The 27,623-nt window shown below is 51.8% G+C and overlaps 3 protein-coding genes across 13 annotated transcripts; 2 read left to right on the top strand and 1 right to left on the bottom strand.

Moving 5' to 3' along the window:
- The first annotated feature begins 1,353 nt into the window (after positions 1-1,353).
- SLC25A19 (solute carrier family 25 member 19) lies at positions 1,354-18,843 on the top strand. Of its 8 annotated transcripts, none has more exons than XM_081218318.1 (8): positions 1,354-1,416; positions 1,912-1,964; positions 6,195-6,364; positions 6,547-6,702; positions 8,384-8,554; positions 14,520-14,703; positions 16,092-16,222; positions 17,714-18,841. In XM_081218318.1, exons 3-8 carry the CDS (start codon positions 6,233-6,235, stop codon positions 17,924-17,926), a joined length of 987 nt encoding a protein of 328 aa, XP_081074444.1. In that variant the 5' UTR covers positions 1,354-1,416; positions 1,912-1,964; positions 6,195-6,232; the 3' UTR covers positions 17,927-18,841. The 8 variants fall into 8 exon arrangements, with proteins under 8 accessions (XP_081074444.1, XP_081074447.1, XP_081074446.1 ...); XM_081218321.1 differs by having other exon boundaries at positions 8,400-8,543; positions 17,830-18,840; XM_081218320.1 differs by having other exon boundaries at positions 17,830-18,837.
- A 1,339-nt stretch (positions 18,844-20,182) lies between these two features.
- Positions 20,183-24,451, top strand: MIF4GD (MIF4G domain containing). 4 transcript variants are annotated; one of them, XM_081219082.1, is made up of 6 exons: positions 20,183-20,283; positions 21,443-21,574; positions 22,454-22,563; positions 22,765-22,920; positions 23,012-23,134; positions 23,671-24,451. In XM_081219082.1, the coding sequence occupies exons 2-6, from the start codon at positions 21,487-21,489 to the stop codon at positions 23,896-23,898; spliced, it is 705 nt and encodes a 234-aa protein (XP_081075208.1). In that variant the 5' UTR covers positions 20,183-20,283; positions 21,443-21,486; the 3' UTR covers positions 23,899-24,451. The 4 variants fall into 4 exon arrangements, with proteins under 4 accessions (XP_081075208.1, XP_081075209.1, XP_081075206.1 ...); XM_081219083.1 differs by lacking the exon at positions 20,183-20,283 and adding an exon at positions 20,449-20,586 and having other exon boundaries at positions 23,012-23,104; XM_081219080.1 differs by lacking the exon at positions 20,183-20,283 and adding an exon at positions 20,449-20,586.
- Positions 24,352-27,604, bottom strand: MRPS7 (mitochondrial ribosomal protein S7). Its single transcript, XM_081219079.1, has 5 exons — positions 27,295-27,604; positions 26,559-26,750; positions 26,380-26,443; positions 25,847-26,014; positions 24,352-24,986 (listed from the first exon to the last, which is right to left on the bottom strand). Exons 1-5 carry the CDS (start codon positions 27,375-27,377, stop codon positions 24,765-24,767), a joined length of 729 nt encoding a protein of 242 aa, XP_081075205.1. The 5' UTR covers positions 27,378-27,604; the 3' UTR covers positions 24,352-24,764.
- Between the last annotated feature and the right edge of the window lie 19 nt (positions 27,605-27,623).

The raw sequence follows: 27,623 nt of genomic DNA, 5'->3' as shown, positions 1-27,623 counted from the left end.
GTCTGCTGGCTTTCCTAATAAAGTTGTTATTCTTTGCCCCAACAACTCTTCTCTGAATTTATTGGCCTGTCCTGTGGCAAGCAGGACCAAGATGAGCTTGGACTCAGTAACAGTGCCACTGAGGGGCGGGTAGGGAGAAAAACAAGACTGACCAGGAGTTGGTTAATTGTTGAAGTTGAGTAATGACTATATGGTGGTTCATCAGGCTATTCTCTCTACTTTTGTATAGTATGAAACGTTTTATTTATTTATTTACTTCTTTACTTCTTTATGTGCCGCAGCACATGGATCTTAGTTCCCCAACCAGGGATCAAACCCATGTCCCTTGAAGTAGACGTACGGAGACTCAACCACTGGACTGCAAGTCTTAACCACTGGACTGCCAGGGAAGTCCCTGAAACGTTTTTAAATTGTTCAATAAAAATGTTTTGTTTGTTTGTTTTTACGGTACACGGGCCGGCCTCTCGCTGTTGTGGCCTCTCCCGTTACGGAGCACAGGCTCCGGACACGCAGGCTCAGCGGCCATGGCTCACGGGCCCAGCCGCTCCGTGGCATGTGGGATGTTCCCGGACCAGGGCACGAACCCGTGTCCCCTGCATCGGCAGGCGGACTCTCAACCACTGCGCCACCAGGGAAGCCAAATAAAATGTTTTTAAATTGTGCGTCAAAATGATAGCACTAATATGAAAAGTGCAGTTTAAAAATCGGGAAGGCTGTCCTGCAAAACGCTGATACTACTTGTGTGAGAGCGGTAGGATGAGTCATTTCCCCCTTCATTTCTACATTTTCTGTAATGTGTCTATATATATTTATATTATAATGAGAGTTATGCATAATAAACCCTAGGGGGAAACAAAACCTCTGTATTTTTGCCGTCCTAGTTCTGGTCTTAAAAACTCATCTATTCTTTCCCCCACGCCCTCCAGGCTTTTGCTAAACTTCCCATCTTTTCCAGGTTTAGATGATCCGGGTACTGGAACTATGAAACTTTTGAGGAAAGAGGGTCACGTTCAGCGCGCCCTAAACTTCCGCCCGCCAGCAATCTGATCCAAGGCACACGCCACTCAGCGCGGCGACCTCCAACGGCGCAGCCTGGCTTCGGGGCCCTCCTCCTTTCAACGCGTGGGTAACATTTGCGCATACGCTCGCCGAGGGACTACATCTCCCAGCAGGCTCTGCACCTCGTAGGGGGACGGCCTCAGTAGCGGAGGACTACATTACCCAGCGACCCCCTGCAATAGGCGTTGGTCGGGTGACTACTGTACAACTGTTGGTCCAGCGTCTGTCGGAAGCTGCGCGGTGATTGGCCCATAAGCCCGTCAGTTACTGCCGAGCGCCGTGAAGTTTTGCCGTTAGACTGCGTGAGGGGGGAGGGAGAGAAGAGTTCGGGGAGTCGGGCCGCGCCTTCGGAGCCGGGTGAGTGACTTCTTCCTCCGCCCTCCTGGCACTCAGCTCCGGGAGCTGCACCCCCGCTGCCCGGGGGCGCCTACACGCGCAGGTACTCACGCGGGGGCGGGGACTGTACCCACACGTGTCGCGTCTGATCTGAGAAGCATCTTCAGGGACGCAGGAAGCAAAAACCTGGACACACCCGGGGCACCTGTACATGCGGGTACCCACCTTGTGGGCGTTTTCTTGGACTCGGGGAGAAAAAACACGCCCTGGAGCACACGTGGACACTTGTGTCCACACGCGGAGACATCTGCAGAGACCCTCAGCTGAGCACGTGGGCTCACGGGCACACACGCTCACCGCGGGCACCTGCATACCTGAACCCCAGGGACTTACGCACGGCAGACTCACACACACACACCCCAGCCGCCCTGCCACTCACACCAGCGGCCTCCATCTTCTGGGTACTTTATTATATCATGCATATAATCATATTTCATGTTTATTTTGTCTCTTTAGATAAATATCAAGGCTTTTTGGTACAAGAAGGAAAATTTGAACAAGCAGAAAAAGTAAGGCCACTACTGAATTATATTTAACAAGACCTTTCACGTGTATAAGGACTTCTACCTTTTTGACAGAGCTTATCACATATAGTAGTATCTCGTGTGATCCTCCCAGGAATCTGGCTAGGCAGGGCCGCCATCATTCCCATTTTCCAGAAGAAAAAGCTGAGCCTAGGTTAAATAAACCTGCCCAAGGTATATGAGAGAGATAGAATTTTTTTTTTTTTGCGGTACGCGGACCTCTCACTGTTGTGGCCAGAGAAGTTGATGGGAAAGCCGAGATCTCCTTTGAGGGTCTGGGGAGAAGTTACTGGGGAACTACTGGGGAGAAGTCTGGGGAGAATGGGCACATTCCTGGCGGTAGTCGGGAGATTTCATACCATTAGACTTTTTTCTCTCTTTTTTTTTTATGGCTGTGCTGTGTGGCTTGCGGGATCTTAGTTCCCTGACCAGTGATCGAACGTAGGCCCCAGCAGTGAAAGTGCCGAGTCTAACCACTGGACCGCCAGGGAATTCCCCCATTAGACTTTCAATAAATGTTATTTTACAATACTTTGCTGATCGAGCCCCATGGAAATGTCTTGTTGATTTTAAGGATGGATTGGAGTGCTATTTTGGTAGTTTCAGAAAAGTGAGGGCTTGGGGCTGAGGGAATGGTGCGGACAGAGTTCCAGGGAGGGTGAGAGGAGAAAAAGAAACAATGGGGTGAAGGTGTCACTGTGTGGGCCCTAATTTCCCTGTTACTAAAGGTATTCAAGAACTAGGTTAATTCTGAGGTCTCTTCTAAAATCATTTTATGTTTACTTTTAATTGGGGTTTGGGGGGGCCATAATGAATTCAAGCAACGTAGAATTGTGTAAAGAAAAAGGGAGGGAATTCCCTGGCGGTCTGGTGGTTAGGACGCGGTGCTTCCACTGCAGGGGGCCCGGGTTCGATCCCTGGTTGGGGAACTAAGATCCCACATGCCACGAGGCGTGGAAAAAAGATAAAGTAGGGGGGAGATCTGCCTTCCCTCTTCCCTTGCCAACCCTACCCCCAAAGGTAACCTTACCAACCTGTTGGTGTGTGTCCTTATAGACTTTCCTGCTACGCTTTATACAACTGTTGAGGGTGTATGTAGGTCTTGCTGTTTTTTTTGCAAAAGTGGGGTTACACTAGACATACTGTTCTGAAACCTGCTTTTTTCATGTTTTAGTCAGTTGTGGATGTCTTTTCCAGTGTGTGTTTAGCTCTGGCTCATTCTTTTTTTTTTTAATCTTTTTTTATTTTTGACTGTGTTGGGTCTTCGTTGTTGCACACGGGCTTTCTCTATTGTGGCAAGCGGGGGCTACTCTTCGTTACAATGCGCAGGCTTCTCATTGCTGTGTCTTTTCTTGTTGTGGAGCACGGGCTCTAGGCACGCAGGCTTCAGTAGTCGCAGCACGTGGGCTCAGTAGTTGTGGCACGCAGGCTCTAGGGCGCACAGGCTTCAGTAGTTGTGACTTGAGGGCTCTAGAGCTCAGGCTCAGTAGTTGTGGCGCATGGGCTCCGCATCATGTGAGATCTTCCCCGCCCAGGGATCAAACCTGTGTCCCCTGCATTGGCAGGTGGATTCTTAACCACTGCACCACCAGGGAAGTCCGCTCATTCTTTTAATGGCTGCATGGTATCCCATTGCATGGAGGTGACTTAGTGTCCATCCCTCTATTTATAATCATTTGCATTATATCCAGTTTTATAAATAGTGATGCAATGCATGACATTTTACACACACATTCTAGTATTTCTCTAGACCAACGGTTCTCAATCAGGGGCAGTTTTGCACCCCAGGAGACATTTGTCAATGTCTGGAGACATTTTTGATTGTCACAAGGGGAGCGTGAGGATACTGGCATCTGGTGGGTAGAGACCAGGGGTGCTGCTAAACATCCTACAATGCTCAGGACCACCCCCAACTACAAAGAATTCTTCATTCTAAAATGTCATTAGTGTTGAGGTCGGCTCTAGATAAAAATGGAATTAGATTTTTGGGGGTTTTTGGCCATACTGCATGGCATGTGGGATCTTAGTTCCCCAACCAGGGATCGAACGTGCCCCCTGCAGTGGAAGCATGGAGACTTAACCACTGGACCGCCAGGGAAGTCCCTGGAATTAGATATTTTTAAAATATTTAGTTTCTAAAAAACCCCAGTGCCCAAAAAATGATGACACAGCTACTCAATGTAATATGATCTAGCCATTTACAATGATATTTATGAAGATCTTGTAGCAACATGGAATCATGCTTATGACATTTTGCATTTTAAAAGCCATGTACCGGGGGCTTCCCTGATGGCGCAGTGGTTGAGAGTCCGCCTGCCAATACAGGGGACGCGGGTTCGTGCCCCGGTCCGGGAAGATGCCACATGCCGCAGAGCAGCTGGGCCCGTGAGCCATGGCCGCTGAGCCTGCGTGTCTGGAGCCTGTGCTCCACAACGGGAGAGGCCACGGCAGTGAGAGGCCCACGTACCACAAAAAACAAACAAACAAACAAACAAACAAAACACAGGTTACTAAAAGCCATGTACCGGAAAAAAACCGGAAGGGAATATGTGAAGTAAAAAGTGTTAAGATGATGGGTTCTTTTCCCTCTGTCTCTCTTCTCTCTCTTTCTGCAAAGTCATTATTATTTTTGTAATCTCTAAGTTACTTGTTTTTTGGGGTTTTTTTTTTTTTGGCTGCGTTGGGTCTTCACTGCTGCACATGGGCTTTCTCTAGTTGCGGTGAGCAGGGGCTACTCTTCGTTGTGGTGCGTGGGCTTCTCATTGCGGTGGCTTCTCTTGTTGCAGAGCACGGGCTCTAGGCGCATGGGCTTCAGTAGTTGCAGCACGCGGGCTCAGTAGTTGTGGTGCACGGGCTTAGCTGCTCCGCGGCATGTGGGCTCTTTCCGGACCAGGACTCAAACTTGTGTCCCCTGCATTGGCAGGCAGATTCTTTTTTTTTTTTTTTGCGGTACGCGGGCCTCTCACTCTTGTGGCCTCTCCCGTTGCGGAGCACAGGCTCCGGACACGCAGGCTCAGCGGCCATGGCTCACGGGCCCAGCCACTCCACGGCATGTGGGATCTTCCCGGACCAGGGCACGAACCCGTGTCCCCTGCATCGTCAGGCGGACTCTCAACCACTGCGCCACCAGGGAAGCCCCAGGCAGATTCTTAACCACTGCACCACCAGGGAAGTCCCAGTTACTTGGTTTTTAATCATTTATTCAGTCATTGTTTTTAGAGCCTTTGGGGCATGCCAGGCACCGTGCTGGTCTCTGGAGATAGCACTGTAACAAGGGTAAGTCCCTACCTGTATGGAGCCTTCCTCCTCTGGGTGGAGAGGACAGCACCTTAACAAGTGCTGTGAACACTAGAAAGGACATGAGTACATCTTCTGGAGGGGATGCTCTCTAGCTGAGCCCTGGAAGGTGAGAGGAACCAGTCTAGGGAACAGTGGGGCTGTGCTTCAGACATGGGAACAGTAGGTCCAGGGATGGGCCGGTAGATAGGAACGTAAACAGCATTTTCTAGGAACTGCTCAGAAGCACTGAGCCCACCCTGGCTGGAGAGACTGAACCGTGGTCCAGGGTGAGGTTGAAGAGGTGGGCCTGTATCATTTTGCAGCGTAACTCAGCTCCACTGCTGTGGGCGGGCCTGCGGTGTGTGCAAAGAATGGAGAAGGGAGATGCAGAAGGGCTCAGGGCCCTTTGGATCATGGCGGCTTGTTAGAGAATCCCAGGCCCCGTTCCTGGAGTCCGTGTGTCTGAGGTTCCCCCTCCGCGCTCAGCTTGAGGCTCTGCCCTCACGCTAACGCAGCCTGGGATTTCACCTCAGGCAGGAGCTGGCCATAAAGCCAGGTGTCTTGGAAAGCCAGCTGATCTCTGGAAGTGAACTGTTTCCTACCAAGCCTGTTCATTCACTCCATCAGCAAATATTAATGAGCAGTTACTGTGGTGCGCTCTCTTCCGGGCACTGGAGTTACAGGGATGGATGAATGAGACCAACGCCGTGTTTTCATGGGCTCGAATTCTAGCGGGGGAGAGAGACAAGAAACAAATGTACGGAATCAATGTCTGGTGTATAAATGCTCTAAAGAAGAATAAAGCAGGATAAGGAGAGAAAAGGGATGTGGGTGCTGCTTTGGGGGGCTGGTCCGGGAGGACTGCTCTGAGGAGTGATGTGTGAGCCGGGGCCCTAAGACCTTGCTCTGGTATTTACTCCTGTCTCTTTCATTTAGCCTCAAGCTGATGGACATTGTATGGGCCACAGGCAGGGATGGTGGGCTATGACCCCAGAGCAGACGGCAGGAATGTCTCCAATCTTGAGGTGGCCGTGGCTGGGTCTGTGTCTGGACTTGTCACTCGGGTGCTGATCAGCCCCTTGGATGTCATCAAGATCCGTTTCCAGGTACCCTTTTCCCCTTTTTCTGTGTAACGGGCCAGAGGACAAGTTCACTCTTTTTTGCCAAAGCAGTTCGTAGAGCTTGCAATTTTGTCAAGGAGAAGCACTCTGTTGCCTTTGTTACCTTCTCTGAAATTCCTCCTCCCCACTCCCCCCATCATCCTGACCATTCTCACCTTGATTCCTAGCTTCAGATTGAGCGCCTTTCTCGCAGTGACCCCAACGCGAAATACCACGGGATCCTGCAGGCTGGGAGACAGATTTTGCAAGAGGAGGGCCCAACAGCATTCTGGAAAGGACACATCCCAGCCCAGCTTCTCTCCATAGGCTATGGAGCTGTCCAAGTAGGTGGCAGGGGAAGCGGCCAGGCCCCTGGGGTCACGTTGCCCAATGGGGGAGCCCAGGGTGGTGAGGCGTGTACCCGGGCTGCCCGGGGTAGGGCAGCAGGAGGCGGTCACACATTGCTCACTCATCTTGGCTGGGAAACTCCCTGACAAATTGAAGACATAGTCAGACTGAGCTGTACTACAGGCATCCCCTTCCCCACGTCCCCCAACCCTGGAGACTTAGCACCCACTGAATGTGAGGTGCTGCACCTAGGATACTGTCTTGACACCCAGCCCAGAGGGGCTTAGCAAATGGCAATACAAATGCTTTTCATTTTTCAAAATACCATTATTCACGTCTGTGCATCCTTTGAACTTCCCGACAGCACTGTGAGGAAGGTGGAGCGGGTGCTCTGTGGGTCGCAGAGAGGTTGAGTGAGCTTCCTGAGGCCACACAGCTTGTAGGTGGCGAGGCTAGGATTAGGATCCAGGCTTCTTGACTCTTGCTCATGAGTTTGTTCAGCTGAGCACCAGTTTACCCCATGGCGTCTAGTCTGTAGCCATACAGTAGTGGTGATGGAAATAGCAAACGCTGCACAGTGCTCATAGCGGGCCAGGCCCCGGGTGAAGCACTTCACATCTGCCACCTTGCAACAGTCCTCTGGTAGGCTCTGTTGTCATCCTTATTTTACAGATGAGAAGACTGAGGCAGAGAGAGCTTAAGTAATTAGTCCAACCAACGTCACTAGCTAGAAGGTGGCACAGCAGTCCCTGCCTGCTCTTCGTGTGACATCACAGTGATTGCTCAGGTCACATGCCCCTGCCGTGCCATCTCTGCGCCCAGCACACAGATGCTACATCCTGATGGGTAAATGCAGCAACATGTGCTCTCAGGACCCCAAGCCATCTTGAGTTGGCTGGAGAAGGATCTGAGCCCAAAGAGGGCTTACAGCACAGAACATGGAATATGTGGAATTCTCCCGACAGAATTTCAGCTCCAGGGCAGAATGTTTCTCAAACAGGGCCGCTGCCAGCTGCATTAAAGGGGTCCCCAGCCTAGAGTCAGATAATGGCCATCTTTTCCCAGTTCTCAGAAAACTAAGTGATGAGTAGAATTTTCTTTTTTATTCTTTTTTTTTTTTTTTTTTTTTGGCCTTGCCATGCAGCTTGCGGGATCGTAGTTCCCCCACCAGGGATGAACCCGGGGCCACAGCAGTGAGAACACCGAGTCCTAACCACTGGACTGACAGGGAATTCCCGAGTAGAATTTTGTTTTTCTTTCTTTCTTTTTTTTTTTTTTTAATATTTATTTATTTATTTATTTGGCTGCGTCAGGGTCTTAGTTGCAGCATGCAGGATCTTTTTTTTTTAGTTGCAGCATGTGGGATCTAGTTCCCTGACTAGGGGTTGAACCTGGTCTCCCTGCATTGGGAGCGTGGAGTCTTAGCCACTGGATCACCAGGGAGGTCCCCCAAGTAGAATTTTCTGATATAAAAATTTTCTCATATATTTTCTTAACCCTTGGGTATTTGGCTCTGCTCAGAGTATGAAAGGGCATCTGAGCTTTGCACAGTTATATGTTTATTGTATTCTGACCCTACTCAAGAAGAGTATCTCCTGGTCCCTAGGATAGGCCCCGCCTGGGTCACGGGTGCATTCTGGGGGGTGTTTTCCATGACACTGTCACACACTCTTGCAGTTTTTGTCGTTTGAAGTGCTCACCGAGCTGGTGCACAGGGCCAGCGTGCGTGATGCCCGAGACTTCTCCGTGCATTTTGTGTGTGGCGGCCTGTCTGCCTGTGTGGCCACCCTCGCCGTGCATCCTGTGGACGTGCTACGCACCCGCTTTGCAGCGCAGGGTGAGCCCAGGGTGAGTGGCCGGGCCAGAGAAGGGGCGCCCAAGGGACAAAGGGCGTCCCAGGGTGGGGGCTGTTTTCCTTAGAGGGAACAAAGCCGGGGGGTACCTGGGGTCTTCAGGCCATCCTTCAGCCTGTTCCTGAAACCCGTGATGGTGCTTGGCACCAGGCAAGGTGCTCACAACCTCACCGGGGGACACAGAACCTGCAGGGGAAACAGAGCAAATACCAAATCGGGACCGGGAAGGCGTCTGGGAAAGTGAGACTTGAGATCCTATCGCTGTGTTATTGGGAGGGAGGTTTTGGTTTCCAGAAAGAATGGAGGAAACGGGATCATTGAGTCAGACTCGAGGAAGAACTGACTGAGTGAAAGCAAGGGGTTAAACCCTCAAATAGACGCACCATCCCCCCTACGCCCACCATAATCTCTGTTTCCTGGACATACATAAGAATAGCGTAGGATACTGTTGACGGGGAATGACGTTTTGCTTAAGAATTTGATCTGGGACCAGCTAAGAATAACTGTGGTTTCAGCTCTGCCAGTTTTTTGTGTTGCCTGGGGTGGAGATCCTGGGTTGGGGGACCTCTTTTGTTTAGGAGACATTCTGATAAATTTTTTGGTTCAGAAATGCAAAGTGCCCCAGGAACAGTCTAGAAGAAAACGACTGGGGCATGAGAGCTGGGTCACTCTGTGTGACACTGCAGTGGAAAATAGAGGTTTGGGGTGACTGCCCTGGTGGAGAAATGAGATGAGGGGTCCTAGGAACCGAGTAGAGAAATGGAGGGGAAGGATGTTTATAGAGGGATGTTATAGAGACCTCAGCAACATGGTAGCTGCTGGGATGAAGAGAATGGCTGGTGACAGTCCTTCAGGTTGCCTGTTCTGCATGTGCTATAATCCTCTTCTGTTACTTTCCAACCTTTAGTACAAGTCTATGAGAAGAAAAAAGGGAAAACATCATTAAGAAAAAAATAGCATATTTCTTCTTAGGCTTAGACAGTTGAGATGTTGGATTCTAGATTCTGGAATGGCTGGAAAATTGTGTGTGAAAGTGAGGGGAAAAGATTTATTTAAAAATTGCAAAACTCTCCACCTTCTTTAGACTAGTAGCATCCATAGTGTAAATCCTCACATTTCTTAAAAAATCAATAATCTGGGCTTCCCTGGTGGTGCCAATGCAGGGGACACGGGTTCGAGCCCTGGTCTGGGAAGATCCCACATGCCATGGAGCAACTAAGCCTGTGAGCCACAGCTACTGAGCCTGCTCTCTAGAGCCCGCAAGCCCCAACTACTGAGCCCGTGCGCCACAACTACTGAAGCCCGCGCGCCTAGAGGCTGTGCTACGCAACAAGAGAAGCCACCGCAATGAGAAGCCTGTGCACCGCAGTGAAGAGTAGCCCCCGCTCACTGCAACTAGAGAAAGCCTGCACGTAGCAACGCAGACCCAACACAGCCATAAATAAATAAATAGACAGATAGATAGATAGATAAATAAATAAATAAATAAATAAATAATCTATAAGGTGTATAAAGGTTAAAAAGACAGATAGTTCTTCCTGAATTATAATGAAAAAAACACCAGCCGCCCCCCTGATTCTATTCCCCAGAGGCAACCACTTTTAATATTTGTGTGCTTCTTCCGTAATTTACTTCCTAATTCAAAGTAACATGCTCTTTCTCTTTCTTCCTTTCCATCTCAGTTTTAAGTTATAGACATTAACTACTGACTACTACTATGGGAGATGAGGATTTAACTCTTTTACCATCACCCTTGGGTGTGCTTGTGCTTCCTCACCTGAGTACAGTACAACTGATTAATCGATTTTTGGCTAAATCAGTACTCAGTGTTTATGCTATTATGATTATGTAAATGATACTGCTGAGCCTCAAAATATATTATGATTATGTTTTCTTTTGTATTTTTGTCTTTCCTGAAGTTGGCAGTTGCTTTGTATTTTATTTGTTTCGCTTTCTACATGCTTATCACAAATTCACTTTCAAACAGTCTCCCGATAGGGTGAGCCTGGGGTCATCAGTCCCATGTTTTTATGGAGCCCCTCCTAGAGCCCCCCACCCTTGAACCCTTCACCCTATGGCTTTGATCTGGACTGTTTGCTCCAGGACTATGACCAGCTATTCTCTTAGGAATTCTCACGTAGGAGCCCATGTCTTCTCTTTCTTGATTAGTCCCTCATTTTGGTGGAGCACATCCTGAGTATAGCTTCCTTACAGAAGCCTGATAGAAAATGCCTTTATTTTCCCCTTATACTTAACTGATGATCTGGGTATAGAATTCTAGGTAGCTCTCAGTATTGCTGGAGAGGCATCCAGAACCATCCTGATAACTAACCCTTTACATGAAGCCATCCACTTCGCCCTCTTGCGAACTTTCAGGATCTTTTTTTTTTAACTTTTTTGTGGCCCCACCATGTGGCATGTGGGATCTTAGTTCCCCAACCAGGGCTCGAACCCACGCCCCCTGCAGTGGAAACGTGGAGTCTTAACCACTGGACCACCAGGGAAGTCCCTCAGGATCTTTTCTTGATCCCTGGCATTCTAGAAATTTACCAGTGGAGTGCCCCAGGGCGGGTCTCTTTCATTCATTGTGATGGGCACTTCCTGGGCCCTTTAGTCTGGACACATGTTCTTCATGCCTGGAAAATGGTCATGAATTATTTATTCACAACTGCCTGCCCTCTGTTTTTTTCTTTTTCTTTCTTTCTAGAATTCATGTCAGTTGGACACTAGGCATCCTGGATTGATCCTCTGATTGACTTATCTTTTATTTACCATTCTGGGAGGTTTCCTTACTTTTATCATTTGGGCCCTCTGTTGAGTTTAAACAATGTCTGCTAACATATGTTGGTTCCTTAGAACTGTCTTTGGTTTGTTTTAGTCAGGTTTATTAAAGCATAACTTACATGCACAGTAAAATCCACTCTTTTTAGCGTACAGTTCTGTGACTTTTTTTGCGGTACGCGGGCCTCTCACTGCTGTGGCCTCTCCCGTTGCGGAGCACAGGCTCCGGACGCGCAGGCTCAGCGGCCATGGCTCACGGGCCCAGCCGCTCCGCGGCATGTGGGATCTTCCCGGACCGGGGCATGAACACGTGTCCCCTGCATCAGCAGGTGGACTCTCAACCACTGCGCCACCAGGGAAGCCCAGTTCTGTGACTTTTGACAAATGCGTACAGTCACGTAACCACTACCACAATCAAGATATAAAACAAAAGTTCCATCTCCCCCTGATTTCCTCCTGCCCTTTGTAGTTTGTCCCTCCCCACCTCCAGCCTTCAGTAACCACTGGTCTGTTTTCTGTCTGAAGTTCTGCCTTTTCCAGAATGTTACATAAATGGAATTATGTCCTGTGTAGTCATTTGAGTTGGCTCCCTTCACTTGGTAGATGCATTTGTGATGTGTCCGTGGGGTGCCTGTGAGTAGCTGGCTCCTTTTTATTGCTGAGTAATATTCCATTGTGTGGAAGGATTGTGGTTTATTAGTTCAGAGACTTTGGGGTTGTTCTCCAGTTTGGGGTGTTATGAATAAAGCCACTATAAACATTCACACACAGGTTATTGTGTGAACATTTCATTTCTCTTGGGTAAATTCCTAGGGGTGGAATTGCTGGTTGTATGGTAAGGAGTGTTTCATTGTATAAGAAAAAAGGAAGCTGTCTCCTGCATGGCTGTGCCGTTTTGCCTTCCCACCAGCAGGTCCAACGGCTCCTTATCCTCACTAATACTTAGTATTATCCGCTTTGTATTTTAAATTTTAACCATTCTAAATGTGTGAATAGTGGTATCTCATCGTGGTTAATTTAAATTTCTTTAATGTTGAGCGTCCTTTTACCTGCTTATTTGCCATCTATATACCTTCTTTGGTGAAGTATCTGTTCAGATTGTCCATTTTTGTCTTGGGTGGTTTGTTGTTTTTATTTTACAAATATTTTCTGAGTCTGTGGCTGTATTTTCCTTTCCTTACAGTATCTTTTGAAGAGCAGATGTTTTTAATTTTGATGAAGTTCCATTTATCTTATGGATTTTGCTTTTGGCGTTTAACCTAATTAACCTTTGCCCAACTCAGAGTCACAAAGATTTTCTCTCAAGAGCTCTTTCTTGTCTGAATCTTACCTCTTTTTAAAATAGATCCTCTGGGGCTTCCCTGGTGGCGCAGTGGTTGAGAGTCCGCCTGCCGATGCAGGGGACACGGGTTCGTGCCCCGGTCCGGGAAGATCCCACATGCCGCGGAGTGGCTGGGCCCGTGAGCCATGGCCGCTGAGCCTGCGCGTCCGGAGCCTGTGCTCCGCAACGGGAGAGGCCACGACAGTGAGAGGCCCACATACCGAAAAAAATAAAAAAAAAAATAAATAAATAAAAAAAAAAAATAAAAAATAAAATAGATCCTCTGCTTTTATTTTTTTTTAATTTAAAATTTTTTTAAATTAATTTTTTTGGGAGTATAGTTGATTTACAACGTTGTGTTAGTTTCTGCTGTACAGCAAAGTGAATCAGTTATACATATACATATATCCACTCTTTTTAAAATTCTTTTCCCATATAGATCATTACAGAGTATTACTGAGTAGAGTTCCCTGTGCTATGCAGTCAGTCCTTATTATCTATTTTATATATAGTAGTGTGTATATGTCAATCCCAATCTCCCAGTTTATCCCTCCCCCGGCCCTTTCCCCCTTGGTAACCGTATGTTTTCTACATCTGTGACTCAATTTCTGTTTTGTAAATAAGTTCATTTGTACCATTTTTTTTAGATTCCACATATAAGCGATATCATATGATATTTGTCTTTCTCTGACCCTCTGCTTTTATCATGAAGGTGATGCCTTCTCTGTGGTCTCAGGATATTAGTTAAAATTTCATGGGTGGTTTCTTTTTTCTGTAGTTTTCTTCTGCTATCTATACTGTCTCTTGCTTCCAAATGACTTCTCCTGCCCCTCATCAATCATTTTGGCCTCTGTTTTGGGGGAGACTTTCCTCAAATGTCTGGTGACACTTGGCTGCCAGCTTGGTGTTAAGAGGGGACACAGAAAGTAGAGTGGGACTCTGGCACATGGGCAGGCTTGTTGCCCGATGGCCCTCCTCTGAGGCCCGGCCCTTTCATGCAAGTCCCCAGGGTGAAAGCCTTCTATGTGGCTGCCAGCATCTGGGAGCCAAGTGTGAAGAGGGAGCATCTGGGAGCCAAGTGTGTACTGTCCCTGCTCAGTACAGACTTCCCCTCAGTCACCCTCTTGTCAGTGCCGTGCTTCCCGCACCCACAGCCAGGCAGATTCAGCCCCTCTGGTCCACTGCAAAGAATATATGGCGAATAGAAGTGCACTAAAAAACCAGTGGCTCTTCATGCATAAAGATCACCTGTTGATGGTTTCAGAAAGGTTAAGTATAGCATATGGCAAAAAATTCAAATAGCATAAAATGGTAGTAGCGAACCTCCTTCTTCCCCGGTCCCTCCCCTGTCCCCCTGTTTCCCGCTGTGGAGGTAATAATGTTACTATTCCTCCTTTCTTGTGTATCCTTGTGGGGGATAGTCTCTGCATACAGTTTGTTTCCTCCACAGACACTATGCCTGCTCTTCATGTCCTGCTGGGTTCACTTAACTGTATATTTGGGGGAGTCTTCCCTATCGATCATCTAGATTGCAGCTTCTGTTGTAATTGCTACACTATGTTCTTTTGAACAGGTGTGCCGTAATGTATATAACCGATCACCCAAGAGTGGACTTCACACCTTTTGCTGTTCCGCCTACCTTTGTGCACTCCTTGGCATATCTCAGTCATGTAAATAGCTAGAAGGGGAGCTGCCAGACAGTCCCACCCTTGGAATTTTTGTCCAGCATTTTCTTTGTCCTCCTGGCAGGAGAAGTAATGCTCCTAGTAGCCGGTTTCTGGACAAGGGGAAATACAGCTGGTGGGCTGGCTTCTTGGGCTGAAACGATGTTGCTCATCATTGCATGTGTGGTGTCCAGGTCTATAAAACCCTGCGAAACGCCGTGGTGACCATGTACAGGACCGAAGGCCCCTTGGTCTTCTACAAAGGCTTGAACCCCACCTTGATCGCCATCTTCCCCTATGCCGGGTTCCAGTTCTCCTTCTACAGCTCCTTGAAGCACGCGTATGAGTGGGCCATGCCTGCCGAAGGAAAGAAAAACGGTGAGACCGGCCTCATGGGAAAGGGAATCTGGGTCCCACTCTGCCCCACTCCCAAGCCATAGCATCTCTTTCTGAATCAGGTAGGAAGTAAAGTTTTCCTGCAGAAGCTAAGACACCACAGATCTCTGAACCCCCAGTTCTGTAATACAGCCAACAAAACAAATCCATTCACTCACAGATGACTTTATTTCTTTCAGCTCTTGCCACTGTTATTTCCAACTACTGGTCATGGTTTTCATTTCTGTCAAAGGTCCAACTTGCAAACAGCCTGGTTTTGCTTAAGTGTTTGGTTTGGTTTTCGTTTGGGGACTCTGGGGAGGGGGATGGGCATCCTGTTCCCTCCCAAGCCTTGAACTGAGTCGCATGGCAGAGCCTGCAGCCCATTATTGCCTCCAGCTGGGGTGATGACTGTTAAAGGCGCACAGCCCTTCTGCCACCAGCCTGTCCAATCAGCAGTCCATTGTCGTTCCTTTTTTAAATTTTTTTATTTATTTATTTTTGGCTGCGTTGGGTCTTCGTTGCTGCGTGCAGGCTTTCTCTAGTTGCAGAGAGAGGGGGCTACTCTTTGTTGCGTTGCACAGGCGTCTCATTGCAGTGGCTTCTCTTGTTGCAGAGCACGGGCTCTAGGTGCACAGACTTCAGTAGTTGTGGCGCGCGGGCGCTGGAGCGCAGGCTCAATAGTTGTGCACAGGCTTAGGTGCTCCGTGGCATGTGGGATCTTCCCGGACACGGGCTTGAACCTGTGTCCCCTGCATTGGCAGGCAGATTGTTTGTTTTTTTTTTTAACTTCTTGGCTGCGTTGGTTCTTTTCTTAAAATATTTATTTATTTATTTATTTATTTATTTGTGTGTTTGTTTATGTATTTATTTATTTATTTATGGCTCTGTTGTGTCTTCGTTGTTGTGCATGGGCTTTCTCTAGTTGCGGCGAGCGGGAGCTACCCTTCCTTGCAGTGTGCAGGCTTCTTATAGCGGTGGCTTCTCTTTGTTGTAGAGCACGGGCTCTAGGCTTGTGGGCTTCAGTAGTTGTGGCACGTGGGCTCAGTAGTTGTAGCTCGCGGGCTCTAGAGCGCAGGCTCAGTAGTTGTGGCTCATGGGCTTAGTTGCTCCGCGGCACGTGGGATCCTCCCGAACCAGGGCCCGAACCCATGTCCCCTGAATTGACAGGCAGATTCTTAACCACTGCGCCACCAGGGAAGCCCTGTCTGTTGTCATTCTTCCTGAAAGTGGTTGTGTCTGGTTCTCTCGCTCCTGGATTAAATTCTTCTGAGATCGAGGATGCTTGTAGGTTTTGGTTTTCTGGTCGAGGATTAGACTGTACAACCTTGAAGTTTACCCTAGATTGCATTTCTCTCATCTTTGCCCTCCATCCCACTTCTCTGGTTCAGGGAACTTCAAAAACCTGCTTTGTGGCAGTGGAGCTGGAGTCATCAGCAAGACCCTCACGTATCCCCTGGATCTCTTCAAGAAGCGGCTGCAGGTTGGAGGGTTTGAGCAGGCCCGAGCCTCCTTTGGCCAGGTGAGATGTCCTCCTGCAGAGAGCTCTGATTCCAGCCCCTCACTGGGCACATGAAGGAACTGGGTCAGCTCCTGTCCATTGGGCAGCTTTCGCCCCCATAGCCCTCTCAGCCCCTGCATGTCCCCGGTGTCGATGAAAAATTAATCAGTTGATCTAAGAAAGAATTGGAAAATTTTATTCCAGCCAAATTTGAGGATTATAACCCGGGAAGAGCATCTCAGAAAGCTCTGAGAACTATTCCACCTGCTAGAAGTCAAGACACAGTTTATATAAGTTTTTTGAGACACAGGGCTGTGCATCAAATGACGTTTTTTGGGGGGGTTTTTTTGGCTGTGTTGGGTCTTCCTCTAGTTGCAGCAAGTGGGGGCTACCCTTTGTCGTGGTGCGTGGGCTTCTCATTGTGGTGGCTTCTCTTGTTGTGGAGCGTGGGCGCTAGGCGTGCTTCACACGTGTGGAGCACGTGCTCTAGGCTTCAGTAGTTGTGGCAGGCGGGATCATTAGTTGTGGCTCGCGGGCTCTAGAGCTCAGGCTCAGTAGTTGTGGCACACGGACTTAGCTGCTCTGCGGCATGTGGGATCTTTCCAGACCAGGGCTTGAACCCGTGTCCCCTGCATTGGCAGGCGGATTCTTAACACTGCGCCACCAGGGAAGCCCCAATCATTTGTTTTATTTTTAAGATTCCACATAAAAGTGATAACATACACTGTTTGTCTTTCTCTGACTTATTTCACTAAGCATAACACCACATACGTCCATCCGCGTTGTAGTTTTATTCCTTTGCATAAATAAACATGTTTAACAAAAATGGGGTTACACACAAGGTTTTATAACCTCCTTCTTCCAGTTACCAACTTGTCTTGAAAAGATGGTTTGAATTTGGATAGGGAGAGTTGGTGAGAGCTCAAGCCAGAGAAGGGAGGCCCTGCTCCTCCCAGAGCTTTATCGTGAGCAGGTGTGGCTGGAGGTGTGCAGGTGCTGAGGGTGGACCAGTGGGGAAAAGCAGATCAGGGAGGGAAGTTGAGGCCAAGTGGTGAAACGCCCTGAACACCACGCCGTGGGGCTTGGACGTGATTCTTTGTAACGTCATTGTCATCATCAGCATCAGGAGTTACTGGAGCTCTGGGAGGGGGGTGAGGCTTGAGTAGAGCTGTGCCTCAGGGACACGGGTCTAGCAGCAGTTTGTGGTCAACTGGAGGTGGCCAGGCTGGCACCGCTGGTCAGGCTCAGAGCTAACGAGGGGCCGGTTCAGATCTACTGCTCAAGGGGGACCAGGAGGGATGGGTGCACAGTCAGAGGCACCCCTGGGAAGAGGGTCCAGAGCTCTCTCTGGGTCCTTAAGAGCCATTGTCAGTGGAGCCTCCAGGGCAGGAAGGAGCTCTGTCCAGTGCTGATTTCCAGGCACTTCCTCTGTTAAGTCTGAATTAGCCCATTTGGAAGAGAAAGAATGAGGTTAACTTATTCTGTCTTTTTTGCATTCATTCCTTTGTCCAGCAAGTATTTATTGGGTGCTTGAACGTGCCAGGCTCTGTGTTGACAAAAGAACAGAGCTCACACCCATGTTGCCATCACCTCCTCTCTCCTCAACTGGAGAACCTTCCTCTCCCCAGGTGCGAAGCTACAAGGGCCTCCTGGATTGCGCCAGGCAGGTGCTGCGAGAGGAGGGTGCACAGGGCTGCTTCAAAGGCCTGGCCCCCAGCCTGCTGAAGGCTGCCCTCTCCACCGGCTTTGTGTTCTTCTGGTACGAGCTCTTCTGTAACCTCTTCCACCACGTGAAGAAGGCAGACAGCTAGCCTCGAGGGCAGGAAGGGTGGCCTGAGGTCCTTCCCTGGAGGGGCCCTCCTGAAGAACGCTTGATCTACCACCCGTGTTGCACTGAGAGGTGTTGCCCGGCCCCTCCCTCCAGGCCAGCTGTCCGGGGCACGAAGAGCCGTCGGCAGCAGCCTGGATTCCACCAGAAGGGCAAAGGTGGTTCTCTACGGGAGAGCACGGGGTGAACGCAGGACTTGGTCTGCGGGGACCCAGCCCCACCAGTCAGAAGGAGCTGGACATTTCTCCTCTGTGTGGCGCATACTCAGGGCAATAGCTGCCCTCCTGCACGCCTTCGCTCCGGCTGCCCAGAGAACTCTCCTGTGTCTGGGTGGGCCGCAGCTTGAGTGTGAGGCTGGGATCAGGCCTTTACGGGGGTCTGGTCCCCACACCTGGGTCCTTACTCCGATTATTTAATAGACATTAAAACTAAAAGCACGTTCCTTATCTGACTCCTCCATCTTCCCTTGCAAATCACATCCCTTCTCCCCAAGTACGAGGGAAGGGATCCCTGCCTTCCCTAAATTCTACTTTTCTCAGCAGTTGCATCCCTCAGGCAGCTTTGCTTCTAGCTCTGGGGGAAGAATCCCAGCTGAATCAGTCACTTTATAAACTCCACCCTGCTCAGATCTTTGTGTCTATAAAGGCACCACTCGGGCTGTTCTCTCCCTGGACAGGCTGGTCGCAGCCCGTGGACCTCTAGGGAAAGCAGACCCCAGCAACCCCACAGGCAGTGGGAGGATGTGCTGACGGGGAGGGGGCGTCGGTAAGGGCAGCAGCCCGTTTCCCCCATCTACTGGGATCACTCCTCTTTCCCCGTGGGCTGGATTAGCCCTCCTGGGTGGGTGGGAGCTTACAGCTGGGCCAGTGAGCATCTGCTGCCCGCTCAGGGTGCTCGTGCTGGGTCCAGCGTGGTGCTGTGTGCATCCTCTATAGTCCCAGAAAGAGGGGGTTGAGCAGGCAGCCTGCTGCGTGCACAGTTGGTGCTCCAGGAGTTGTCAGGGCACAGGAACCCAAGACAGACACCCATCGAGGCACAGTTAGGGGTATGAGAGGAGGAAAATCTACAGAACACACCCACCACTTTCCACCCCAAGTCTCGCCCCCCCCAGGGCAGCCTGGCCTGAGAGGTTGGCTGTGCAGGGGGAGCCCCGTGCAGGACTTAGAGCCTGACCTCGCCTCAGCCCCGGCTCCAGCCTTTGAGCAGGTCTTGGGTGGGTGTCACGGCTCTCGGTTCCCATGGATCCTAGGCCCTTTCTCACCATTACTGTTTCGTCTCTAGTCTGGGGCTTTGTGATGTGTCTGATCCCCATAATCCTGAAGCTTCCCTGCTCTTGGTTGCTGATTAAGAAGGTTCACCTGTGGCTGGAGGGCTCCCAAACCCACAGGGTTTTTGGCAGGCAAGGCTTGCAGCTGCAGGGAGGCAGCTGCCTGGATGTATTTTTAATGAAATTCCACTGAAGTAAACTTTGTTCTCTTCAGCTCTCCCACTCATTGGTTTCTTTTGCTGCAGCTGAGATTGTCTTCCTCGTTCATTTTCTGGTGACCACTTTGGCAGCTCTTTGAACAGAAGGAGCGAGCTTTGGATACAGGAAACCGCCATCAACACTTTCTTCTCGTCTAAGCGATGGGACGAGACAGTTCTTTTCCAGCCTCTTCTGTATGCGCTCCTGCAACCCAGGGCTGACCTCAGAGGTGGCCCTGTCTGGGCTGCTGGGCCCGCGCCTCTCCCCACGGCCCGACCAAGACGGACTGAGCCAGGGGCTTGCTCAACCTCAGGGTCACTCCCAACACCTTGGGCGCCGCAAGTTGGCAACTGGGATCCTTTCTCTTGGGCTGGCCCATTGATTTTCAACTTATTTTACCAATATCGTTTGTACTTGGAGTAGGAGAGCGGCTTAGTGGGACTTGATCCAGCCCTTGCGACCTCCCTGCCTTCTCCGCTTTGGGGGGAGGGGGTGGGAGTGGGGAGCACACGGCCACCACCTGTGAAGTTCTGCCCCTCCAGCCCTCTTCTCTGCCTTCCCACCTTTCTCCCTCCCGCCGCCCGGCTGCGGACCACGCCCTCCGCAGGCCCCTCCCACGCCGTGCGGCTGGGCCAGTCCCCTGACCCCGTTTTAACCTGAGCACTGGCGTGGGGCGGGGAGAGGGAGAGTGCTAGCGCTCAAGACCGAGGGCTTAATGCGGGCTGAGGAGCAGGTCCGCCCCACTACCGAGCAGCCGGTGTGGTCCCGGATAGCCCCTGGGAGAACCGGGTGAGGAGAGGACAGGGGCGGTGGGAGCAGTGTCGCGGGCGTTCTGCGCGGCCCCATGCCAGGAGCCTTCGGGCGGGCCTGGCTGAGCGGCGAGGGCAGCGACGTCGGGGCTCCGGCAGGTGGCGCTGGCGAGGCGGCCCCAGGCCCCGCCCTGCCGCCCCGCCGCCCCGGGTCCCGCCGCGCCACCGCGCTAGGAAATGACCTAAGCGGCGGCGAGGCGCCTGCAGTGCTGCGGAGGCGCGGCGCGCACAGCATGCCCCGCGAGCGGCCTTCGGGCACGCGGGCGCGGCGCCGGCGCGGCAGGTGGGTCCTGGCGCTCCCGCCAACTCTCCAGCCCACGGGAAGGGCGTTCGGGAAGCTGCCCAGGTCTGGAGACCCCTAAGGACCTCTCCTTTGGCCATGGGGGAGGCACCGAGTGCGGAGAGGGGACTCCAAAGGGGACCACCTCTGGGGGACACGTCACTCGCTCCCCTCCTTAAGGAAGGATCCAGAATGGAACTCAGGACTCTCAGGGAGTCCTGAGCGGGCAGGGCCGAGTTTCTGCCACTCGAGAGGCCAGTTTAACTAGTCCGTCCCGGGGAGAAGCTGGCCAGGACGAGGGGAGTCAGGGTGGCAGAGACGCTTCTGCACCCAGCCCTCTGGCCGGCCCCACCCCGAGGGCTTTCTGGGCCGAGGACTCTGACTAAAGGGAGGGAGAGGATTGCGGAGAGGGGCTTGGATCCCTGCTGGGACATCCGAAGCGTGGAGACCCCAGCCCTCTCGCTTGCCAGGAGCCATGCTGAACCAGCAGCTTCCAGGTCGGCTTATATATAGGCAGGGGAAGTATTTAATATCCACATATCCACCCTCACCCCACCCCTTGGTATCAGCTGAGAAAAACCCTGCCTGCTGCTGGGACTGGAGGGTAGACGCATTCACCCTTCATGTCTTTATTCTTGTGTAATCCCAGAAGCTACAGGGGTTCTTTAACTGAGCAGCAGGTGCCTGGCTGGTGCCCAGTCTCCACCAGAAGCCAAGCTTGGCGGGCGCCCAGCCAACCACTGAATGCCATGGACTGCCCAGGAGCACCTGTCTCAAGCCCTGCCGCGGGCCGGGAGAGCTGGGAGCCCTGGCCCCGTGCACCACACCTGAGGCCTCTCCCGCTGCCTCTCCTCTCCAGGTGCTGTCATTAGTCCCAACCTCGGAAAGAGCTGCTGCAGCTGGATGGTCATGGGGGAGCCCAGGAGAGAGGAGTATAGAATCCAGTCTTTTGATGCAGCGACCCAGCAGCTGCTGAAGACAGCCCTCAAAGGTGAGCATGCGGAGCCCCCTGAGCCTGGGCCCAGAGCCACAGAGAAGGGGCCAAGGGGCCAGGCCTGGAGTACTGAGCCTTCGCCCGGCTTTGCCCAGCCCTCTCCCTTCACTTTCTCAGAATAGGAGGCAGCAATGTAATTCTGGAATTGGAAGACAAGCTACATTTAGGCCAGTATTGGGCAGTGTGAGTCATAGAGTCACCCCCTCAGATTGTAAAGCCTTTTTTTAAAGTTTAGGTGCCCATGAGAGGAGAGTGAGGCACAGAGAACACAGTTCCTGCCCCTCAGGTCCTTCCGCTGGACCTGGCTTGTGCGTTGCTGCAGCCAGCTCGCTCTCTTGAACGTGCAGCGCTGCCTGACGGACAGAGGATGGAGTGTTCTGCTTGGCAGGGGAGCTACAGTGATTGTCCTGGACCAGTGCCTTCTTGCGGCACTTTCAGGACAGAAGTTTGACTCAGCTAACGATTAGCAGTGCCCATCACGTGCCAAGCTGAGCCTGTGGGGAGGCCCTGCCTGGCCCGCTCTTGTCAGGGGTTCAAGTGTGTGTATTAGAAGAACACTTTCTTCTGTGAAATGGCTGTCAAAGGCAGTCATTCGGTGTTCCATCCTCAACCCAGGGCTAGGAAAAGATGTGTCCTAGAAAAATGAGCGTTCTTTGATTCTCTAACAGCCACATAACCCTCCCTGTTTCTTCTGACTGGGCCATCAGGAGGCCCACGGCTGCAGCTGCTCCTGTGTGGTTTCCTGTTTCCTGGTCTCTTTAAATGGAAGCGTATAATGGGAGTGCTCGTCTGTGAACATCTCGAATCCTTCAGAAGCAGGTGGAGGCAAATGTGATAATTAAGCAGCTCTAGACTCCCCACCTGTCTTTACCCTAGATCCAGGTGCCGTGGACTTGGAGAAAGTGGCCAATGTGATTGTGGACCATTCTCTGCAGGACTGTGTATTCAGCAAGGAAGCAGGACGCATGTGCTACGCCATCATTCAGGTTGGGTGGGGCTGGTAGAGAAGGGGACGCTTTGAGGAAGGTGCTTCAGCAGTGGGCAGAGGCCTGGCCAGCAGGGCAGAGATGCAAAGGGCTGGCCTCAGAGGCGAGAGAGGAGGACAGCAGGGTCCTCGGCCTTGGAAGCTTGGGTGGAGTTGCGACGGCCCTGTGACTGCCCTTCACCGCCCTTTCCCTGGCTCACAGGCAGAGAGCAAGCAAGCAGGCCAGAGTGTCTTCCGCCGTGGACTCCTCAACCGGCTGCAGCAGGAGTACCAGGCTCGGGAGCAGCTTCGAGCCCGCTCCCTGCAGGGCTGGGTCTGCTACGTCACCTTTATCTGCAACATCTTTGACTACCTGAGGGTGAGGCCCTGCCAGCCACATCCTGTGCGGCACAGACGGCCTGTCTCCTGTGCCACTAAGCCAGGCTCTGGCCCCCGCTCTCCCCCTGTAGGTGAACAACATGCCCATGATGGCCCTGGTGAATCCCGTCTACGACTGCCTCTTCCGGCTGGCCCAGCCTGACAGTCTGAGCAAGGAGGAGGAGGTGCGTGGCCCTAGCACAGAAGGCTGTGAGGTGGGCTGCCTCTGGCTTAACTCAGAATGCCCGCCCACTGTTTGTGGAGACTTTCGAGGGCACCACTTGCTGGGGCAGGAGCCTGGTGGGGGTGTTTAAGGCCTGTCACAGTCACAGGGCAAGCTGCTAGGCCTGGAGTTTATCTGGAATAGAGCGCAGCCAAAACCTCCTGGTTCAGAGGTTTTGAGTAGGAAAGCCAACCTATGATAGGACTGGTGAGAGCGTCAGCCAGCTGTGGATACAGATGACCCCAAAACCACACCAGGGTTGGGGGGAGGGGGTACAAAAGTGGGGTTCAGAGCAGTTTGGAAACAGGGCCTGAGTCCAGCCTGGCCCAGGTGACAGACCTTAAGTCTCTGAACTTGCTTCCTTTCATGTAAGACGTGGACAGCACCCACTGGGTGGGGTGAGGATGAAGGGGGGAAACACGTGTACAGGGCTAAGCCCAGTGCCTGGCGCACGGCGAGCGCTCAGTAAATAGCTGCTCTGTGTGATGGGGGGCCCTGCCCGGGGTCACCTCCTGCTGCCCCCTGCAGGTGGACTGCCTGGTGCTGCAGCTGCACCGGGTCGGGGAGCAGCTGGAGAAGATGAATGGGCAGCGCATGGATGAGCTCTTTGTCCTGATCCGGGATGGCTTCCTGCTCCCAACCGGCCTCAGCTCCCTGGCCCAGCTGCTGCTGCTGGAGATCATCGAGTTCCGGGCAGCGGGCTGGAAGACGACCCCGGCTGCGCACAAGTATTACTATAGCGAGGTCTCTGACTAGGCCTCCAAATCAGGCCTCCTCCTCAGCAGCACCGGCCTTTCTTCCACCCACCTCCCAACCTGGCAGTGGAGTCTTTGCCTTTCCCAGACTTTTCCCCCTTCCAGACTTTGAAAAGCACCCGAGATGTTTCCCACGTACGCGGTGGTCCCGCCCTGAGCACCTTCGCTCCGATTCCAGGATTGGGGAAGACACCAAGCACACCTGCCCCACGGTCCCATCAGCGTTTCTCTCCCCTCACCTTCAACCTGGGCCAGGCAAAGAAGGGCACCTCCTGACAAGCACTGCACTATGTAACCTTTCGTACAATAGCTATCTTGGTGCCTCAGTTTCCCCATCTGTAAAATGAGTACCCAGAGCCATTGGTGGGGTGCTTGGGATATCAAAGGGGAGAAGTAGAGTCACACCAGAAACTGCTTTTTATCCATTTTGTATAAGGACCACTTTGGAACCGAGCACGTTTCCTCCAGTTGGTTTTAATGAATGGCAATACCACATCACATGCTACACCAGCTCAGGATGAGCATTTTCTAATAAACTTTTTCTGATACTAAAACTGCTTCCTTTCGTATCAACCAAAGGTCCACCCTAAGCTGAAGGAAGAGAAGGGCTGGATGAGCCCTAAGTTTCTTGGGGAAAATCCAAGTTGATATGTCCCCTCTTTGCAAGGAGATGGGGCAGGGAGAGCGAGTTCTAGCCCCCCCAGAAAGGACTAACAAGCAATAAACGTGCTGCTCCATCCTTATGAGGCCCGCCTGCCCCTGAAAGGCAAGTATACGCTTAACCCACAGGTATTTTGTGACGTGGCAGTGGCTCACGCCACTCCGTAAGGCAGCGCGCTGGGCTCCTCCCGGCTCCCCTGCCCCCCGTTACCACCAGCGGTAGTGGGCCAGTGCGCGGTTGGCCTCGGCCATCTTGTGCATGTCGTGCTTTCTCTTGATCACAGGGCCCCGGTTGTGAAAAGCCTCCAGCAGCTCCCGGGACAGCTTCTCCGGCATCAGCATCCGCCGGTGCTTCTTCTCCCGGCACTCAGTGATCATCCACTTCATGGCCAGGAAGCGGCGACGCCGGTCGGCTAGCGGCACAGGGACCTGGGAAAGATGGGACACGGGCAAGTTAGTCTAAGAACTTGCCAGGACTGCGGCCTCCCTCCTAGAGCTCTTAAGAAGCAGCCACAGGTCCGCTCTGGGCCAGCCCTGGCAAGGCTGCTGAGGAGGGGGCCTGTCTTTTCCCCTCTGAGCCTCTCTCACCCCTGGCTGACCTCGGTGCAGCAGACATCAGGCATTCATCGAGCAAACGCTCCTTGAGTACTGGCCTCTTGCACCTCTAAAGGGAGCTCAGCCAAGCTGATACAGGCACCACTGGGAAAAGCCCTGTCAGCTGGGCATGACTTAGCCAACAGAGATCATGCGTGCGTAGAAAGAAGACCCTCTTGTCCAAGGATCATTTGCCAGGCCCCCACTATGTGCCAGGTACCATGCCGACCCTCGGGACACAGACGTTAATGAAAAAGTCTCTACCTTTATGAAGTTTACATTGAAAAAGGAAAGACAAGAACACCAGATTATGACGATGAAATATTAAATGGCATGACAGAGACACCTAGTTCAGTTCAACAAACGGTGATGAAGCATCACTCAAGCACTACACCAGACACTGGTGTATAAACATGAGATGTAAACATAGTCCCTCACCATGAGAAGCTTATAGTTTAGAACACAGAATGCTGAACAGAATGGGGGGGGGGTGGGCCTTCAAAAGAGGTCACTTGGATACTTTTCTTTTGCTCTCTTCCATCTTCTGCCTGTAATATTTACACTATGGGACTCAGATGAGCCGATCCTGACACTCCCCAGTCCTTGGAAAGCTATCAACCTTGGCCCAACTCTGCCCACCCCCACCATCTTGTTTCACACATGAGCAGCCCCGCTTTCCCGCCCTGACCACTCACCTGATAGAAATGGCCACCCTTGAGGATGGATACCAGCCCAATCACAGGCTCACAGTTTTTCAGTGCTTGGTGGAAGATGGTGTAAGGGTTGCGTTCAATGGTTGCCTGTTCCTCTGCAGAAGCAGCGTGGTACTTCTCAAACTGTTTCCTTTTCACAGCTTCCAGAGTCTGCAAAGGGATACAGTGGAAGAGGCTGCCCCAGGCTCCCTAAAAGGTTAACCCAGCTGAGCTAGGACCTTGCCCCTTACTCCCATCATCCTGTTCTTCTGTAGCTGTGCAGCTACTCCCTCAGCACTTCTGAAACAAAGATCCTGGACTAGGACAGAAAGAGCAGGCTAAGATTTGTCACATGGGGGTAGGGAATGGCAGTGGTTGACTCCTGCAGGACTTCCTTAAAGCCCCCATTCCATACATAAGTACATGGAAGTTAATTTTAATGAAAGTATAGGATGAATTCTTCTTTATGTTAAAATTAAAGAGCCAAGTACAAAGCTATGGGGAAAACAAAGATGAGAAAGAGAGGTACTGGTTACCTGTGTCATGAGGGATCTGGCCAGTATTTTGTTTCCTCCTTTCATCATCATGTTGGTGAATTTACTTCAAGGAGAAAAGCAACATGTTCAGCTCGCCAGGACTGTATCAGGGAACCCCTACTGCAGACCCTCCCTGGTACAGTCCCACTCCGCAGAACAAAAATTTGTTTCCTTCCAACCTGATCACTGGGTCTTCAAACACAGAGCTTGTTCTCGTCGCAGGGGCAGCTTTGATAACCTGAGTCTTCCTGAGCTCCCTCTCATACTTTTCCTCCTCAGTCAGCGCGGCCAAGGGCTTGCGGTAATATTCCTTGTCAATCTGGGGATCCTGGCATTCAGGACCATAGCGGCTCCACCTCACCTGGGTTAGCCTGGGAGGCGAGGGGGAGAGGAAGAGAAGGGCAAAAGCTGACTCCACAAGTGAAAAGGCTTGACTTAACGATAGGCATGTGTGCCAATCCGCCGACGAGTGACAGCAGCGTGGGCACCGCCAGCCAAAGCTGAACCGCAAAACGTCTGGCTCTTGTCCCAAGAGGTAGGAGGACCTCCCCCCAACAGGCCAGGAAAGTCTGCTCCTCAAGTGCCAGCGGTAAGGACAGGCTCCTGAACCTGAGGATAAGCAACCCGCCTATGCATCTCTCCCCCCAACTCCCAGCACAGAAAATCCCACCTCTGAATTCTTTACCAAGATCGCACTTGCCGTTCCAAGTGAGACCCCCTCGGGCTGGGAGCAGTCACTAAGCCTTCAGATTGACTCAAAGTCACGCGGCTGGTTAAAGAGGCTTGGACTCAGATATCCCGGCCCCCAGGCTCTCTCCTGGAACCCGCGAGGCCTGCCTGTGGCTCCCCCTTCCTTCCCAGCAGGTCTCTCCGTGAAGACACAAGCGGCCTCCCAGCTGCCCGCCGCCCTCTCACCCTGGAAGCCTCCGGACAACACTCTGCACGCCCAGCAGCAAGCCCGACCACCCTCGCACAGCTGTCACCGCGGAGGCAGCCATCTTGGCTGGCCACGAGGACCCTAGAGAGGCTGCCCTCGGCGTGCCTGAGCGAGTGACGGAAGACGGGGAAAAGGCTCTACAGGGTCCTAACTCTGTGCATCACCCTATTAATCTGAGCATTAAGAGTCTCTCACTCCGGGGTCTAAAGCGAAGAGTCAAAAGGAAACATTCGCTCTCCCATTATCCGTCGCAGCCTGGCGCGGCGCTCGGTAATCTCAGGCCCCTATGCAGGCCCCGCCCCGGCTT

This window comes from Mesoplodon bidens (assembly GCF_964165515.1).
Source record: "Mesoplodon bidens genome assembly, chromosome: 19".
In the NCBI taxonomy this organism is placed as follows: Eukaryota; Metazoa; Chordata; class Mammalia; order Artiodactyla; family Ziphiidae; genus Mesoplodon; species Mesoplodon bidens.
This window is presented reverse-complemented; position numbering and strand designations above follow the sequence as displayed.